Source organism: Podarcis pityusensis (assembly GCF_964106645.2).
Source record: "Podarcis pityusensis genome assembly, chromosome: 1".
Classification (NCBI taxonomy): Eukaryota; Metazoa; Chordata; class Lepidosauria; order Squamata; family Lacertidae; genus Podarcis; species Podarcis pityusensis.
Window position 1 is genome coordinate 111,290,462 of NC_138028.1, and position 17,509 is coordinate 111,307,970.

The 17,509-nt window shown below is 42.3% G+C and overlaps 1 protein-coding gene across 1 annotated transcript in view; it reads left to right on the top strand.

Annotated features, from left to right (window-relative positions):
• XIRP2 (xin actin binding repeat containing 2) overlaps window positions 1-16,064 on the top strand; it is a 77,337-nt gene extending 61,273 nt beyond the window's left edge. Inside the window, exons 7-9 of the mRNA XM_081023151.1 lie at window positions 172-9,631; window positions 13,802-13,935; window positions 15,926-16,064. Of these exons, the coding sequence (XP_080879277.1) occupies window positions 172-9,631; window positions 13,802-13,896 (9,555 nt within the window). The 3' untranslated portion in view covers window positions 13,897-13,935; window positions 15,926-16,064. The remainder of the gene's footprint in view (window positions 1-171; window positions 9,632-13,801; window positions 13,936-15,925) is intronic.
• The last annotated feature ends 1,445 nt before the right edge of the window (window positions 16,065-17,509 follow it).

Below are 17,509 nucleotides of genomic sequence, written 5' to 3' on the forward strand. Positions count from 1 at the left end.
ATGGCCCTTCCCCAATATGTTGAATCACACTGTTGGACATTAGTTTTGTTCTCAGGTAGATTAGAAATTTGAGCTCCTGCTGCTTAGCACTTGGGAGGGCTGAGTGAACTATATAGAATGAATTCAAGGAAACAGTTTTTTAAAAGAAACAACTAATTTTGTCCCCTAAAGATTGAAAATGAGTATCAAGAAATGGCCTGGCCTTCTGCAGCCTTTTCCTCTTCTGCTGAAGTGGCTTCTGCAAATAGACAGCAAGGAATATATATGGCGAGGGAAACCGAGTGCACATCTGCTGCCTTAGCTGCAGCTTATAGCTGCTCTTCCAAGTATGCAAGTACAGAGGAGTTTCCTCCTCCACCTTCTCCAGACTTACTACAGGCTCCACCTGAAATGACAGAGTTTTCCCAGTCCCCTGAATCCTCCCCCTCTCCATTGAAGCAGCCCCTTCCCAAAGATCTGTATTCCAAGCAAAGAAACCTTTACGAATTAAAGCGTTTGTACAAACACATCCACCCAGAATTGAGAAAGAATTTGGAAAAAGATTACTTCAATGATATTTCTGATATCGTGTCTAGTGACACTGAAATAAGTAGCTCAACTGCAAGAGATGTACGCCAGGCGAGGTACGCCTTTGAAAACACAGAGAGCAGCCCTCAGAAGTGCATGAGCCCAGAAAGGGAATATCTGGAGTGGGATGAAATCCTCAAGGGAGAGGTCCAATCTATGAGGTGGATCTTTGAGAATCAGCCTCTGGATTCCATCAAAGATGAATCTCCTGACCCGGACAATGTTAAAAGCATTGCCAGTCAAGAAATCATTGCAGGTGGGGATGTTAAGTATACCACCTGGATGTTTGAAAACCAGCCCATTGATGCACTGGGGGGACATTCTTCAGACAACACTGAAAGCGCAGACAGAATTCCTGAATTGGCTCGAGGTGATGTCCGCACAGCTGCGTGGATGTTTGAAACTCAGCCACTGGACTCAATGAATAAAATTCACCATGAGAAAGACCAGGAATCCAATGAAACCTCTGATGAGGAGATCACTGGTGGAGATGTGAAAACGGTGAGGTATATGTTTGAAACACAACATCTGGATAGCATTGGACAACTTTATTCAGTGGATGAAGCTAAGCTGCTGCAGCTCCGATCTGAATTACAGGAGATTAAAGGTGGTGTGAAGAGAAGTATAAGGCATTTTGAAACTCTACCGATGTATGTTATTAGAAACAATTTGGGCCAAATGCTAGAGATTAAAACTGTCCACAGAGAAGACCTTGAGAGAGGAGATGTCAGGACAGTGCGCTGGATGTTTGAAACGCAGCCTTTGGACATGATCAACAAAGATTCCTTGGAAATCAAAGTTGTCCGTGGAATCTCCATGGAGGAGGGTGTCAAGGGTGAAGTAGGCAGGGCAAAATGGCTCTTTGAAACCCAGCCTTTAGATGCCATTAAGGAGGAGACTGAAGAAACTGTGGTGGAAAAAGAAGTCATCCTAGGCACTGATGTCTGCAGAAAATGCTGGCTTTTTGAGACTCAGCCTCTTGACACTCTAAAGGAAAGTGAAGATGAAAATCCTCTACCCACAGAAGAAATAATCGGAGGTGACGTAAATACCACAAAACACTTGTTTGAAACACTGCCAATGGATATGCTGAAAGACAGCCCAGATGTTGGAAAGCTTCAGAAAATGGCTGCCACTGAGGAAGAAAAAGGGGATGTGAGGCATCAGAAATGGATTTTTGAGACTAAGCCCCTTGAACAGATTAGAGAGGAAAAGAAAGAAGTCATAAGAACTGTGAGACTGGAGGAAATTGACAAGGGGGATGTGAACAGCTGCAAACATGCATTTGAAATGTGCCGTTTCAGAAAACACGACGACTCATGTAAAATCCATGTGGAAGGTGTAACAAGAGGTGCTGTAAAATTAAACAAAGGTCTTTTTGAAACAACTCCATTATATGCCATCCAAGATAGGCATGGCAAATATCATGAAGTTAAAACAATTCGACAAGAGGAGGTCGTGAGAGGGGATGTCAGGAACTGCAGGTGGCTCTTTGAGACAAGGCCCATTGACCAGTTTGACGAGAGTATTGAAAAAATTGAGATCATCAAAGGGATCTCCTCACAAGAAGTACAGTCAGGTGATGTGAAAACAGCCAAGTGGCTGTTTGAAACTCAGCCCCTTGACTCCATTAAATACTTTAGCAATGTGGAAGATGAAGAAAGCACAGAACAGACTGAGACAACTGAAATTGTGAAGGGGAATGTTAAAACATGCAGGTGGTTATTTGAAACCCAGCCAATGGAATCTCTATATGACAAAGAGAAGGTCACGACAGACAGTGAAGAAATCCGCAGAGGAGATGTCAAGACCTGTACCTGGCTCTTTGAAACTCAGCCTCTCGATGCAATAAGGGAAGAAGCAGAAACAGCCATAAAACTTCACACTATGGAGCAGGAGGACATTCAGGGAAGTGTTGTCCGCACAGCTTGTTTCCTTTTTGAGACTGAAAACCTAGAAAATATCCAAGGAGAAGAAGAGAAAGAACTCAAGCGGGTGGTGGAAATTGACATCCAGCCTGGAGATGTCTCCACCATGCGGTATAAATTTGAGAATCAATCGTTAGACTCAATAAATGTCAGCTCAGAGGAAGTTGTGAACAAAATTAAAACCATCCAAAGTGAAGATATACAGAAAGGGGATGTTTTGCGCTGCTGTTGGCTTTTTGAGAACCAGTCAATTGACGAAATAACAGACCACCAGGGAGACAGGACCTCAGTTAAAACTGTTACAGACATACAAGGTGGAAATGTGAGGAAAGGATGTTTCATCTTTGAGACGTTTTCTTTGGACCAGATTAAAGATGAATCTTCTGTAGATGTCAGCACCAAGAAAACCATAAGTGAAGAAGAAATAGCCAAAGGGGATGTGAAAAGTTACAGAATGCTATTTGAGACCCAGCCACTTTACGCAATTCAAGACAAAGAAGGGTATTATCATGAGGTGACTACCGTGAAGAAGGAAGAAGTAATTCATGGGGATGTACGTGGAACGCGCTGGTTGTTTGAAACAAAGCCTTTAGGATCGATAAACAAATCAGATAATGTGTATGTTATAAAATCTGTCACCCAGGAAGATATTCAGAAAGGAGATGTTAGTTCGGTCAGGTACCGATTTGAAACACAGCCGCTGGACACCATTTCAGATGAGGAAAAATTCATTGTACCCACAGTCAACACTGTGCAGGGTGGCAACGTGAAGGCCAACAAGAAATTATTTGAGTCTGAAGAAAGCCAAGGAGGCATGTATGTAAGAACAGTGAGTGTCAGCGAAATACAGCAAGGCAATGTCAAAACGTCTACTTGGTTATTTGAAACACACACCATGGATGAGATTAGAGGAGAGGGGTCAGAGTATAAAGATGTCAAGACAGTAACAAAGGAGGATGTGCAAGAAGGTGATGTTCAGCATGCAGTGTGGCTTTTTGAAAACCAGCCTCTGGACTCCATTAAGGAAACTGACGAAAACGATACAAAAATAGATAAAGAGGAAATTCCACAGGCAGATGTAAAGACTACGACGTGGCTGTTTGAAACAACTCCTTTCCATGAATTCAATGAAAGCAGAGTTGAAAAGGAAGAAATCATAGGGAAAAGCGTGAAAGAAACTTTAAAGGAACTTTATTCTCACAAAGTCGTAGAATCCCATGGGATCATCTTGGAAGCAGATGAAATTGGCGATGTCCGAATGACAAAATATAAACTTATGAATCAGGAGGCTCCTGAAATACAAAAAGAAGAGATAATCAGAGGAGATTTAGCCAACATCATGTTGAACCTGCTGTCCAAACCAGGCCCCATTGAAAGGGAAACTAAAGTCAATGAAGATGAAAAGGGAAATGTGAATTTAGCAAAAGAGCAATTGCTGAATAGATCAACAGATGTTCACATTGAAAAGGAAGAGGTAGTGAGAGGTGATATACAGCAAGCCATAAAAAACCTGTTTAGTAAGGACAGCTCTGTAAAACGTGGAATTTTAATTCAGGAAAATGAGAGAGGTGATATTAACATGACAGTCTATTCTCTCTTTCACAAAAAGGATAGTGATAAAATTGAGCAAGAAGAAGTGATATGTGGCGATGTGAAGCGTACAATTCATAGCCTTCTCTCTTCTGCAATGAATTATGAAATATCAGAAAGACCTAAAATAGATGATTCAGAAAGGGGAAATGTTCAGTTTTTTACAACATGCATAGAAGCTGGGGCACTAGATTATTTGAGACTACTCCAGACAGGGGAAAATGAAACATTTGCAAGACATAATCAAGAAGAGGAGGAGGAGGAAATCATCGGTGGTGATGTTGAAGCTACAAAACTGTTGCTTAAGAAAAAGAAGTCTCAAATTCAGCGGACAGTTGAGGAAACTGACATAATCCCTGGAGATGTGTGCAATGCAGTTAAAATCTTTACAACAGAGCCACAAAATATATCTTGTCATGTATGCAAAGAAGAAATTATAAGGGGTGATTTGAAGGCAGCTTTAAATTCCCTCAGCCAGGCCATAAATCAAACAACTGTTACAGAGAAGGAAGAAATTATAAAAGCTGACATCCTTGCAATTCTGAAGTCCCTTAAAGAATCAGCTTCTCAGCTGAAGGAAACAGAAAAGCCTGATGTCATCCCTGGAGATATTAAGCAAGCGATTGAATCTCTGGAGAAAGCAAGAAACACAAAAGGACAGGTATTGAGAGAAGAGGTTGTTCGAGGTGACCTTGAATCCACACTGAGGTCTTTAAAAGCAGCACAACAGTCTTTCAAGAGTGTCAGCAAAGAGGAAATGGTCAGGAGGGATGTTCAGGTGGAGGTAGAGAGCTTTCTTGAAACTTCTGCAGAAACTAAAACAAAGCTGCAGCAAACAGGCACCGGCCGAGAGATGAAGAGGCTCACCGAGCAACTGCATGAGCCACCTCAGCAATTAGTCAAGAAGCAAGTTAATGTAACTGAAAGTTCACAAAATAATATTGAAGAATGTCACCGGGAACTTCATGAAGGAATGAAGTCTGGGGAGACAAGCGTTCTCACCGGAGGCACCAGAGCAATCCATTCTGTTCAGAAATGGAGCAGCAAGGCACATGAGTCAGATAAGAAAAATGTGACGTGCTTATCTAATTCCCAGCACAAGGTCACCGAGAAAGTGGATAAGTCCATGAATAAGGTCAGAGTCCAGAACACTGTGAAAAGGGAAGCAAAAAGTCATACAGATCAATATGTGATTGATCAACCTGCTCTTCCTAGCACTATTCAGAAAAGCGAAAGAACAGAGAAGTCAGAGGGAGGTGGGATGCTGAGGAAAGTCAGTTCACCCGGCATTGTTCCGTCTGCAAAGCAAGTAATGACTGGAAAGAAGCAGAATGTTTTCCAGGAATGTAAAGATGAAGAATATTTTGACATGAGCGTTCAGGAGGAGAGGAAAGAAAAATCAAAATTGTCGGCCCGTGAGTACAGCTCTCATCGCAGGGGTGCGGAGCAGCTGGTCAACATGTCAACTGGCGTGATTTCCAAAGCAACCGGTCATGTTGAAGCGCAAGGGGCGCAGCAAGATAGAAAACAATCTCAGTATTCAAAGGCAGTTTGCCAAGAGAAGAAAAAGAATGTTAAGGCGACCCAAGCGGAGGTTTCCATGGCATCAGAGCAGAATATTAAAACCAATAAAAAAGTCAGAGTCACCCAGGAAATGCACAGCCAATTTAAAGAAGCCGAGAGGAAGCAAGACATTATCCAGCAAAATGAAAAATCCACAGTGAAGTTTCAAGGAAAAGCTAACGTGGAAGCTGCGGCATTGGACTTCAGAGGTGTGGTGAAAAATCCACTGAATCCAAACAAAAACCCCAAAGGCCCAGACAGAACAGAAATTGATTCTCCGCCTCCGCCTCCGCCTCCCCCTTCACCCCCAATCTCAGTGACTTCATCTCAAGCAGATCTTCCTCTGCCTCCTCCTCCTCCTCTGACCCATTTCATGATGGCTTCTGACAGACAAAGCTTTCCTTCCCCTCCGCCCCCCATAGGACAGGCTAAAGCCGAATATGAACATTTTCCTCCTCCACCTCCGCCCCCTATCGAAGATGAGCATGAATTGGTGGCTTTGGCTTCATCTCCTGTTCCTCAGCCCTTTGCTGTTCATCAGGCAAAGCAAAGGAAAGAACATTTCCTCAAACGTCTAGACAACACTTTGCAGCAGTCGACTCAGCTTCATGCCAGTGTTAAGCCTGGCAAGGCCCCACACAGCAAGAAACATCCTTCAATAGAACTTACGAAAGAGTCAGAAGCACCCCAGCCTAAAACATCTCACAAAGTTCACCCAAGCATTGTCCAGAAGCACCAAGAAAACAATGCCACAAAAATAATGGAAGAAAACATGGAAAGCACAACAACAAGGAATGTTGTTAGCTGTGAAAAGAGAGAAGAAAGAGTTTGTGCAAGGGCTGAAGAGGTTAGAAGGCCGGCATCAGTTACGGAAGTGATCAAGCTGGAGCCCTCGCCACTAAAGAAAACAAGTCCATTCCCGCTTGTCAAATCTCCTTCCCTGCCAGCAGATGTGACACAAGCAAGTCCTAAGCCTTATGTGCGAAAATTCAAAACCCCTTTAATGATCGCAGAAGAAAAATACAGGCAGCAAAGGGAACAGATGGAGCAGAAGCAAACCCAAGATGTTTGCAAAGTGGTTATGAGAAGAAACAGTGAAGCTTCGGGAAGTTCAGTTCAGACAGAGCCAGAACATTGTCTGCCAGTACTAAAACCAGACAAACAGGATCAAACCCCTCTGCCAGGCCTTTTGCCCTCAGCTCCAGATCGGCCCACTCAGCCTGAATGTCAGGGAAAGGCGCAAGTCATGGTGTCACAAAGCAATAAACTGCAGTCTATGTCAACGGTATTAGCTGCTGAACAGTCTCAAACCATTGTTAGGATCTCAGCAGAGGAACACACTCAAAAAACATCAACGCATGAGTCAGAAAACCTAACAAAGCACTGTGTGTCTTCTCAGAAGGTAAAGACCCATAAAGAACATCCTATGCATGCAGGAGAGCAACATAAAAATGTGGAGCATTTGCACATGCCCAAAAGCAAACTGGTCTCCCCTACTTTCAATGTAAGAACCGTCAAGCTTCCCACCTTAGAACAAAGTTCATATGAAACCCACAAGGAGTCTGAGATGCATAAAAAGCAAGAGGGAACTAGCTTCCAGAATGCTGTGAAGCAAGAAGTTCAAGAGAAACAGAAAGACAATGTAAGCAATTCTATCAGAAAAAAGCAAAGCACCACAAAGACAAATAACCAGGTGAATGTTGATGAGAAGATGCAACTGGGGAAAGGACTCCTAAAATATACAGAAGGCAAGCAGGACGGAAGAGAGAAAGATTCAAGTGAAGTGAAGCAAATATTAGTTCAAAGGAAAGAAACAGGGACAGAAGAAATGAAGCAAGAAAGACTCTCCTTGGCTGTGGAAAGAAAGCAGAAGCAAGTCATCGCTTGCCCCAAGGAAGAGAAAGTAATAATCCAAAGAAAACAAGACGAGGTTAGCAATAAATCAGAGAAAATGGTCAAGCAAAAGATAATTGATATGCATCAGGAGTCACAGACATCTATCTCACAGAAAGAGAAAACATTTGTTTCAGAAACAAATGCCCAAAATAAAAAACTGTCCCAGAAAACTAGCAGCCTACAAGGAAAGGAATATGCCCAGGAAAAGTCCACACAGCAGAAAAAGGGCCTTTTAAAGGCAACAGAGATGAAACAGGAGCTGGCACAGAAAAAGACATTATCCTCCGTTTCACCAGGAGGATCACTGCAGAGTAACGAGAAAAGCCCAGTAGATATATTAGAGTTTTTGAGGAAACGTGAGGAAGTACAGCAGGTGTTGTCCAGAGTGAAGGAGTTTGAAACTGAGCCGAATAAAAATGGGCTCAAAACATTACAGGCATTCTTAAATGTCATTCCAGAGTGGTTGGTAGAACAAGACAGGAAGCAAAACTTAGCTTACTTCACACAAGGGAATGATGTTGAGAAGATGAAAGAAGAGTTATCGCTGATTAAAGATCAAGCCACCAAAATGCTTGAATCCTTTGAGGAGGCCATCCAGACAGCCATGAATTCCACAAAACCCCAAAAACAGAGAAAAGAGTTTCCTAAAGTTGGGGGATCATTGCAAAAGACAGCTAAAGTAAGCATTGGTTCAAGCAGGAAAGAATCACAGGAGACTAAAGAGATGATCAAAGACACAAGGGCACATCGAGAGGTGAAACAGCAAGTTAGTGAACACAGGTTTTCGGAAACCAGAACTTCTTCACCCTCAACCCTAAGAATGAGAGCACCTTCACCTACTTACATTACAATTGAATCTAGATGCATTGAATCTCCTCTCAGGGAGGTCTTGTCTCCTGTTCAAAGGGAAAGTACCCCAGTTCCACCATCACCACCTCCCAGGTCTACTACACCAACGTCTAAGGTGCAGCGGCCAGCTGCCTGCCTCTCCCCCTCTCCTCCAAGAAGCCGTTCTGAGCAGCTGGCCAAGCTTAAAGACACCACAGTAAAACTTGCTCAAGGAGCAACGCAAAACCGATCAGTAACCCCAGTTCCTATTGTGGAAAAGAGGTCAGAGATAGTGAAATCTCCTGCAACACTCCGCCGACAAATCAAGATTGAGGCACGGCAATCTGATGTTTTGACTTCAAAAATGTCGTCCGTAAATGAATCCCAAATAACTGCTGGTACAGTGAAAAAAGCTCGTGACGAATCCAAAACAAACAAGGCTCACATCTCCAAAAAGGGAGGAAACATTCCAGAAGGCTTAGAGCCACATGGACAAAATATGGACTCTGTCTGCAGGACTCAAAATATTGAGGTTTCTAAGACTGGTCCCCAAGGTCTTGTGCAGAAGGCCGAAGTCCCTGAATTGATTATTCCCATAAGGAAGGAACCGTCTGCATCTGAAAGATTGGGCAAGGAGAGTGAGGATAAAATACATGTAGTGTTAGGAACACTTCATGATAAGCCAGTGGCTGAGGTGAAAACAAAGAAAAAGTATGTAGAGAATGGTGTAATCAGTGGTAAAATAAAAGAAGAAAGGCACAGGGTTAGGAAAGAGGAATTGAGCCAAACTTCCCAAGAGAGTGAGAAGAGATTAGATAGCTTCCAAAAGTTTCCAGGCAAGTGGCAAAGAGAACCCAAGGAAAACGCACCTTGCAAGCAAAAGCAATGTGCCATTAAAGAGCATCCCTTGGAACCCAGGGTGTGCTTTGATGCGAAGTTCCACACTGAATGCTCCTCCGGCATGGATACGTTTGAGAACACCGTCGTGGAATCGAGAACTGCCACCTCCACATCACGAAGTGCAGATGGGATGCAGTCAGGATTTGGCTTCAAGCGTGCACCGCCAACCTATGAAGACGTCATCTCAGGGCATATCTTGGATATTTCTGCTGCTGATTCACCAGAAGAGCTGCTAAGGAATTTTCAGAAGACATGGCAAGAAAGCGAGAGAGTCTTCAAAAGCCTCGGCTACACGGTGTCTGATGCTGCCGAAGCAGAAGTGAGAAGTAGCTTCCATGAGGAGGCAGAGTTTATCAGTGGTAAATAAGCATGCAGCGTGTGAAGCAGGTATTAACAACTTGGGAAGAGTATGGCACCATGACAATGAAACATGGAGTGCAATTAATGTGTCTATTGGAAGAGTGAAGTTACATAACTCCAACTAACAATTATTTGCTGGTGTTTTCCCCTCCCACTTACCCCACCTCTCTGTGTCTCAGAAATCTTTCCTTTCCAAAGGCATGTGCTTTGATATATGTGCCAAGTGTGGGATTCACCTAGATTTAGGTTGAAAAATGCAAATGTTAAATTTGATTTCTGGGAATGACATTCTCCTGAGCACTAAAATTAGAACAAAATAATTAACATACTATGACATTTGTTTTAAGATACTTTGGTTGATTCCTTGAGTTTTAAAAGTATGCTAACATGTGTGGATTGTTTTGTTTTTTTGCACTTAATTGAATGAAGGTCTTTGGATCTGCATGGTGTATAAAATTAATATGATCTTTTGCAGCCATCATTTTTTTTAAAAAAAAAGTGGCTAGTGCTTGACTTTTTCCTAGAAGAGTATGCCCATAATGCAAGGGTGTCTTATCTCCAGCCACCCAATGTTTTTGGACTACAATTCCCATCATCCCTAGCCAGCATGACCAACGGTCAGGGATGATGGATATTGTAGTCCATAAACATTCGGAAAGTGGCAGGTTAGCTACCCCTGCCTTAATGCAACTTCATTTTGTTTTATATGTGCAGGCCTTTAAAGAGATTTATAGCGCAACCCTTACAATGTGCTCCGTGGTAATGATCCAATTATAGAAGTGTGTTTAGGGCTGAAACCTCAGAATGCCAGACAGAGAGAAAGAAGACATCATAAAATGTTGCATTTATTTGGAGTTCTACTCTGTGGCGTGTGGAATTATTGTCAAAAATGATTCTCCCATAGGAAGGCATTCTCAATGATGTTTGTGCCAAGGGATGGGCACAAACTGATGGAGCAGGGAAAGGAAGCACAATAATATTGCACTGATTTGATGAAAACACTTCATTCATACTATTTCAAATACATGTTATAGTGAAGGAGAGACTGAAGACACTAATTGCAGTAAAAAACATTGTGAAAAGGAGCAATGAAGTTATGGATATAATCACTAGATGTTATCCAGGTAAATAGTTCCGCTAGTGGAAACACTTTTGGCTGTACCACCGAACTTCCTCTCCCTCTTCTCTGCCTGCACATCCCCGAAATATGTCGTGGGTGTTAAGTTGTGGGTGAACGTATCAGACGACACAGCGATTCTTCAAACAGCTCTTGTTTATTCACAGGCCAGAACAGAACTGAACTGAAGGGTTCAGTCAGCCTGCTTATATAGAGCTCCAGTACAACGTAACTGTAACAATTTTCTAAAACTATCCAATCACTGAACGTCACTTTCAATCCCTTATTTGCATGACTATCTACAGTATCCCCCTGCTGGCCCAGGGTGAGAACTTCAGTACATCACAGTGGGTTTCTCCACAACCATCTGGAACAGCTTTAAGTGGTTCATGGGGTTGGACAGGAAGAAAAGAGGGAGGGGAAGTTTAATTGCATAGCCAGAAATGCTTGCACTACCAGAACTGTTGAGGGTGATTACATCCATAGGATTTTGGGATTTTCAAACACTCTGTTCCAGTATAAACGTGAAACCAACATATGGGCTTGGAACCCATGAATAGGAAACAAAAAGAAGCTCATAGAAAGGGACTTTCCTGCCCCTTTCTCTCCCCTCCCCAACAACTCTTTGGCCTCCCTGGATATTTATTTATTTAAAGAAATTATTAGCCTTCATTCAAAATATTTTCCCACAGTAGTGTACAAGATTTAAAACAATTAAAAACCTTGTAAAATATAAGCAATATAATCAGGGTCGTAATAACAGCAATATAAACATTTCAGGACGTTATATCACAGCTAAGAGACTAAAAACAAAGGGTGATGATATTGATGCCATATTAATCCATTTTAATTGCTATAATTAAAGTGGTGATGGGCTTCATTTGTGAAGGATTCCATCTGATTTACTTGCATGCCACTTTTCCAACAGCAAAGTTGAGCTCAAAGTGCTTCATAGCAATAATATGTACAACATGTCAGTAAATACATCAATGTCAAAAGTATAATAACAGAGCAATTTGAATCAGAATAATCTGGTCCCAGGGAAAATCAGAGTCATGGGACCATCGCCTTACCTAAACCTCTTCTGGCAGAGGTGGAGGCATTTCTCTCTCTCTCTCTCTCTCTCTCTCTCTCTCTCTCTCTCTCTCTCCTGTTTCAGCTCTGAGCATGAGCAGCAGAAAGGCCCAAATCAAGACCCTAACTTGAAAATAGGCCATTTTAGGACCCAGAAAACCCTTGGTCACTCCTGCTGCTCCCCATATAACACCCACATTTGGGGTCCTTGCACCAGCTACTGTCAGCAGGAATACAGATGGCAGTACCATCTTCAGTAGGTGCAATGGGGCATCCATGGCAATAGAGCTACCCTTTCAGCAGAGCTGGATGGAGTGACATTTGCCCAATTCTAACCCCCTCCAGGAACATGGATCAAGGGCTCAGATTGCTTCCTAACATATCAATATGCCGAGTACAAAAGCAACAGTAATTATAAGCTAATTTCTCACAAAAATCAATACTTAATATAAACAATTCCAATTAGATAACACTAAAAACAGTTAAATCAGCAGCCTAAGAACTGTATGAATGGTCTAAATGCAAAAAAAAACACAGTGTCAATACATTTAAGCATAGAGGAGCACATGTAAAATATTCACAGATTGTTGTTGTTGTTTAGTCGTGTCCGACTCTTTGTGACCCCATGGACCAGAGCACACCAGGCACTCCTGTCTTCCACTGTCTCCCGCAGTTTGGTCAAACTCACGTTTGTAGCTTCAAGAACACTGTCCAACCGTCTCGTCCTCTGTCGTCCCCTTCTCCTTGTGCCCTCAATCTTTCCCAGCATCAGGGTCTTTTCCAGGGAGTCTTCTCTTCTCAATGAGGTGGCCAAAGTATTGGAGCCTCAGCTTCACAATCTGTCCTTCCAGTGAGCACTCAGGGCTGATTTCCTTAAGAATGGTTAGGTTTGATCTTCTTGCAGTCCATGGGACTCTCAAGAGTCTCCTCCAGCACCGTAATTCAAAAGATTAGTTCAACCTAAACAGGGTATTTCAAGAACAAAACTTCTCTCCAAAACTCATTCTCTCTTCTTCTGGCCAAATGTAATTCAAAAAGAAAAGAAATCCAGATTGCTGTCATTTATTCTGAAGTGTCTTCTTTTTAGCAAGGATGTCTAAGCTGTGCCCCTTCCCCCAGATGTTGTTGGACTACAACTCCCATCATTCCTGAACATTGGCCAAATTTAGCTGGGGCTTATGGATGTTGTAATCTAACAACATCTGGGGTGGGCATAGGTGAGTCAGCTCTGGTTTATAGTTTCAGTACACAGGTGGCGGGACTGTGGAGTGGAGTTGGTCAGCTGGTTTCATCCATTCCTGGATGGAACACAGTCCCTCGCAGAGAGCACAGCAACGCAAACCTTGGCAGCAACTTCATTGCTAAACAGCATCAAGCCCCACACACAAACACACACAAAGGGATCGACATCACTGTAATAATCCACGTTGTCCAAGGAGAACAGATCTGATTCAACAAAGTAAATAACACAAAATGTCTTGGACTATTGATCAACGCTGTTGAGCCAACCCTTTAAAAATGTATGATCTGCTGCCTGCAGAAAATCCCCAATGCAGTGAAAGAGGAAAAACAGGCATTTCCACTGAAATATGTGCTAAGGGGGAACATATGCATCGCCTCCCCAGTGGGAAGGTGTGGGCGAGCTCCGGTTGCAGAAATATGCAGCTTCGCTATGCAAGCTCCTGCTTGGCACATGACAGTGAAAATGTAAAAGTAGGAAGCATGAGTCACTCTTCCTCTTGGAATATTAAACCGCAATCTGTGCCTTCCAAGTAAACAGGTGAGCCTAGTCTCCCAAGGATGTATAGGTTATGATGCAACATGGATTTTATTTGGCCCTTTAAACTGGAATCTTAGGTGTTAATTCAATGTGAGTCAAGCATTTCAGCTTTCTTAGTGGTGGCAAAACATTTGGTGCAGAGCGTGAAGGGGGGGAAAATGAGTAATAGCTCTGAGACCCTGTCTTATTTATTTCTAGAAACTGCAACTTCAGGGAAAGGAAACGTGCCTACTTTGTCAAAAGAGAGTCTATCCAATGGAATGCCTGGTTGCCGACAAGCAGACCTTTCATAAATCATGTTTCCGGTGTCACCATTGTGGCAGTAAATTAAGGTAAGATGAAGTGAACAATTAACACATTGACATACAAATACTGTCATAGCCGGCATCTGTTCTCATATGAGTGATATCCAAGAGAGTGGGTCAAAAGTCAACAGACCGGGAATTCCTGCCGAACTCTAGCACCGAAATGGTCGTTTGGCACTTAAGCTCTTTCTCTTTGGACATTTCCATCTAAGGGGGGGGGGGGGAATATCGGTTCTCCATATTTTAGAACTTGTCAAAGCTGGATGCAAAGTGCGATGTAAGTCTTGTAGGTAGAATCAGAGCGACAAGAATAATTGGGTGGATCTGTTCCCTGGAAATTATTTTCCATTTGCTATGTTTGCAAAATAATATTGCACATGGACACTAAATATGCTGTGTTTCCCAAGGAACTCATAATATTTATTTAGTTGAAAAATTCATTACTTGCCCTTCAACAAAAGGCCTCAGGACAGCTTACAGTAATACAATCATGCAATTTAAAAACAAAGAAAAGAAATATATCAGTTTATGTATGATTATTAAAAAAAAAAAACCGTGTAAAACAATTCCAAGAAAAAGCAGCAAAGTATAGATCAACCAAAAGAGAAGAGGTGCACTGCACTGCTCTCCTACCACGTTGCCCATTCCCATTTGGCTTCCAGGAATAGTAGTGATGTGACTGGACAGCCTCACCACGCTTGCATTGCTGTGCTGTATTTCAGTACGCTGCAGTTAATCAATACTTGTGTAATGAATCTGAAACACACCTTGGTTTATCTGAAAAGTGTTCAAACAGAAAGTACAAATGGGTTGTGGTTCCTCTTGCAACACTTGGGGGGTCATGTGTGAAATGTCCAGCTCTCATACCATGCAGGGAGATGCGTGGCTATCAGATGCAAGGTCTGATGTTCCTTGGTGTGGCGATCACACAGGGTCCCCGGACGTTTAACGGTCTATTGATCCCTGTGCCACCACTGTGCTCACTTCCCCGCTGCCACCAACCCATTACTCTCGGGTAAAACACTGAGCCCAGACAGTTGTTGAAAGTGAACCAAAAAAACAAGTTTATTTTACAAACATTAACAAGTTTATGGTTTCTCAGATAATATTCCTGTCAGTATATCAACTTTAGTTTCTTTACCAGCCTATACCTTCCTAATACCTTCTGAGGGATTATCTCAACTGTTTGACTGACTCCTCTTAACAAATTCTCTCACTCTCTCACACCAGACTAGCCCAACCCACAGATTTATCTTCTCTGTCTCTTCTAATATGTTTTTCTAAAGCGGGTGTCTTCAGCCTTTGGAGACCCATGACCTACTTTTAACCCAAACAAAGAACCATAGAATTGTGGTGTTGGACCCTGAGGATCATCTAGTCCAACCCCCTGCAATGTAGGAATATGTAGCTGCCCCATGCAGGGATCAAACTTGCAACCTTGGCATTGTCAGCACCACCCTCTAACCCACTGAGCTATCCAGGCATGCATGTGAGGACTCATTTCTTCTTCTTGTGGCCATATATTTGCACGGTGGTGGTGCTCCTGTTGCAACCTCCTTTGGATCAGGCCACAACCCAATAGTGAGTTGAACTCACTATTGCCGTCAAAAGAATAGGCACCTTCAACCTACTCTTATTCCACACTGCCTCACAAAGAACAATTTCTGTCTAGTGTTGCACACTGCTATGGTTTGTGCCACTTCTTGCACAGGAGGATAGCAGATGGCCCTGAAAAACCAATTTCCACATTTAAAACAAAGTTATAAAACCAACATTGAAAGTGAATGTTATATCACTTGCTAGTAGACATAATCTGTTAGAATACATCGAATCTGTAATCTCTGAGAATACATTAAATAAAATGCATTTATTATCTCTTTTCTAAAATGATATGAGTTAGGGCCATATTTATAGAAACTGTTATTTATAGGTACTTAAAATGTCAACTGAAATTGGATATTCTTGGAGCATTTGTGATAGATAGATGCCATAAAACACTTTCTCTTTGATTTGGCAGCTTGGGAAATTACGCTTCTCTCCATGGAAAAATATACTGTAAACCCCATTTTAAGCAACTTTTCAAATCCAAAGGAAATTATGATGAAGGTTTTGGACACAAGCAACATAAAGAATTATGGATTCCCAAAGATCAAAAAGGTCCCATTGGCTGTGTTCGTGCTCAAGAAGTTCATCCATCCATCTCAAAGACAGATAAACCAACTGATCAAATTTCAAATCCTGGCAGGCGGCGAGGGCATCGTGAAACTTTGGGTGAGAATTTAAAACAAAACACAGAGTGGGGGAAACTAAATGTCACATGGCCTCCTTCTATGGAAACACCCAAAAAATCATTTTCTATTGAGGAGGAGGTTAAGGTGAATAAACCAAAATGGCCACCAGAAGTTTCTGAACAAGAGGTCATCAGGACCTGTCTAAATCCATGTGTGGGTGACCGAAACCAGCATCAACTGGCAAATGGCGATGACTATATTTGGGAAACCAAGGAGAAAAAGAGAGGTGAAACTGTTGACTCACAATCAATTGGCCAGCCCTTTCCTACTTCTGCATCTCAGGGAGTGGAAGCCACAAACACCAGTATGACAAGGACATGTGAAGTCGGCAAAAAGGGGGGAAACGAAACTAGGCAAGGGAAAACAAGTGAAGCTGAAGAATCAGAAAAGGAGAAGGAAAGTGGAAAGAATGTGAAAGAATGTGATAACACGACTATGAAGGGTACTGAAAAGGAGATGGATGGAAGAAATAGCAAGGCTGATGTTGCGGAAGTTATACCAGTTACTAACACAGATGAGGACATCATATTGCCGAATAATAAGGATATCACTTTCAACAGCAGCAATAACAACAACAACAACAACAACAACAACAGTTGTATATCCGCTTTTCCGCATCAGAACATTGGGAGACAGGAAGTATCTCTTGGTGATATGCACTCTCTGTTAGGAGAAAAGAGCGCTCCCTATGTATATGCATTTGAAAGGCCAGAGAGAGACACAGGAAATTCAGAACAGCTCAGTAGAACTGACCCTGACATGGGCTACTCCGCTGAGGCTTTAAATCTCGTTGAAGAAAGCATCAAAAGGAAAGTTACCACTACCTCAGATAGTCTTATTCGACATAATAATAAAATTGCCAGTTGTCAAAAACCACGCGCTAGCAACGCCGTCATTTTAAAGGAGGTCGCTAATGCAACATATCCTTTGGATAGTGAGTTACTAGGCACCAGGGAAACAGTCAGACATGCTAAAAAGTTAAATACTATTTCATCTGGTAACGCAGACACTTTTTTTTTATCCCGCAATGACAGCATTGGTCTGTTGGGCTCTTTTGGCGCAACCAAAGATGTTTCCAGCCCGCATTCAAAAGACGCTATGAATGGTCGTATTAATATCTGTCAAGCAAAGGAAATTATGCAGAAAGATACAAGCATAGATTCACTGGACTCAAGCTGTAGAGCTGTTCTGTCTTCTCAAGAAGATTATGTCAAGATGAGGAAGCCAGCTGATGGAGATCAATTTAAAGGAAATACACAGTATGATGATAATGAGTAAATGTAGTCCAATTGACCGAGCATAATTTGTTA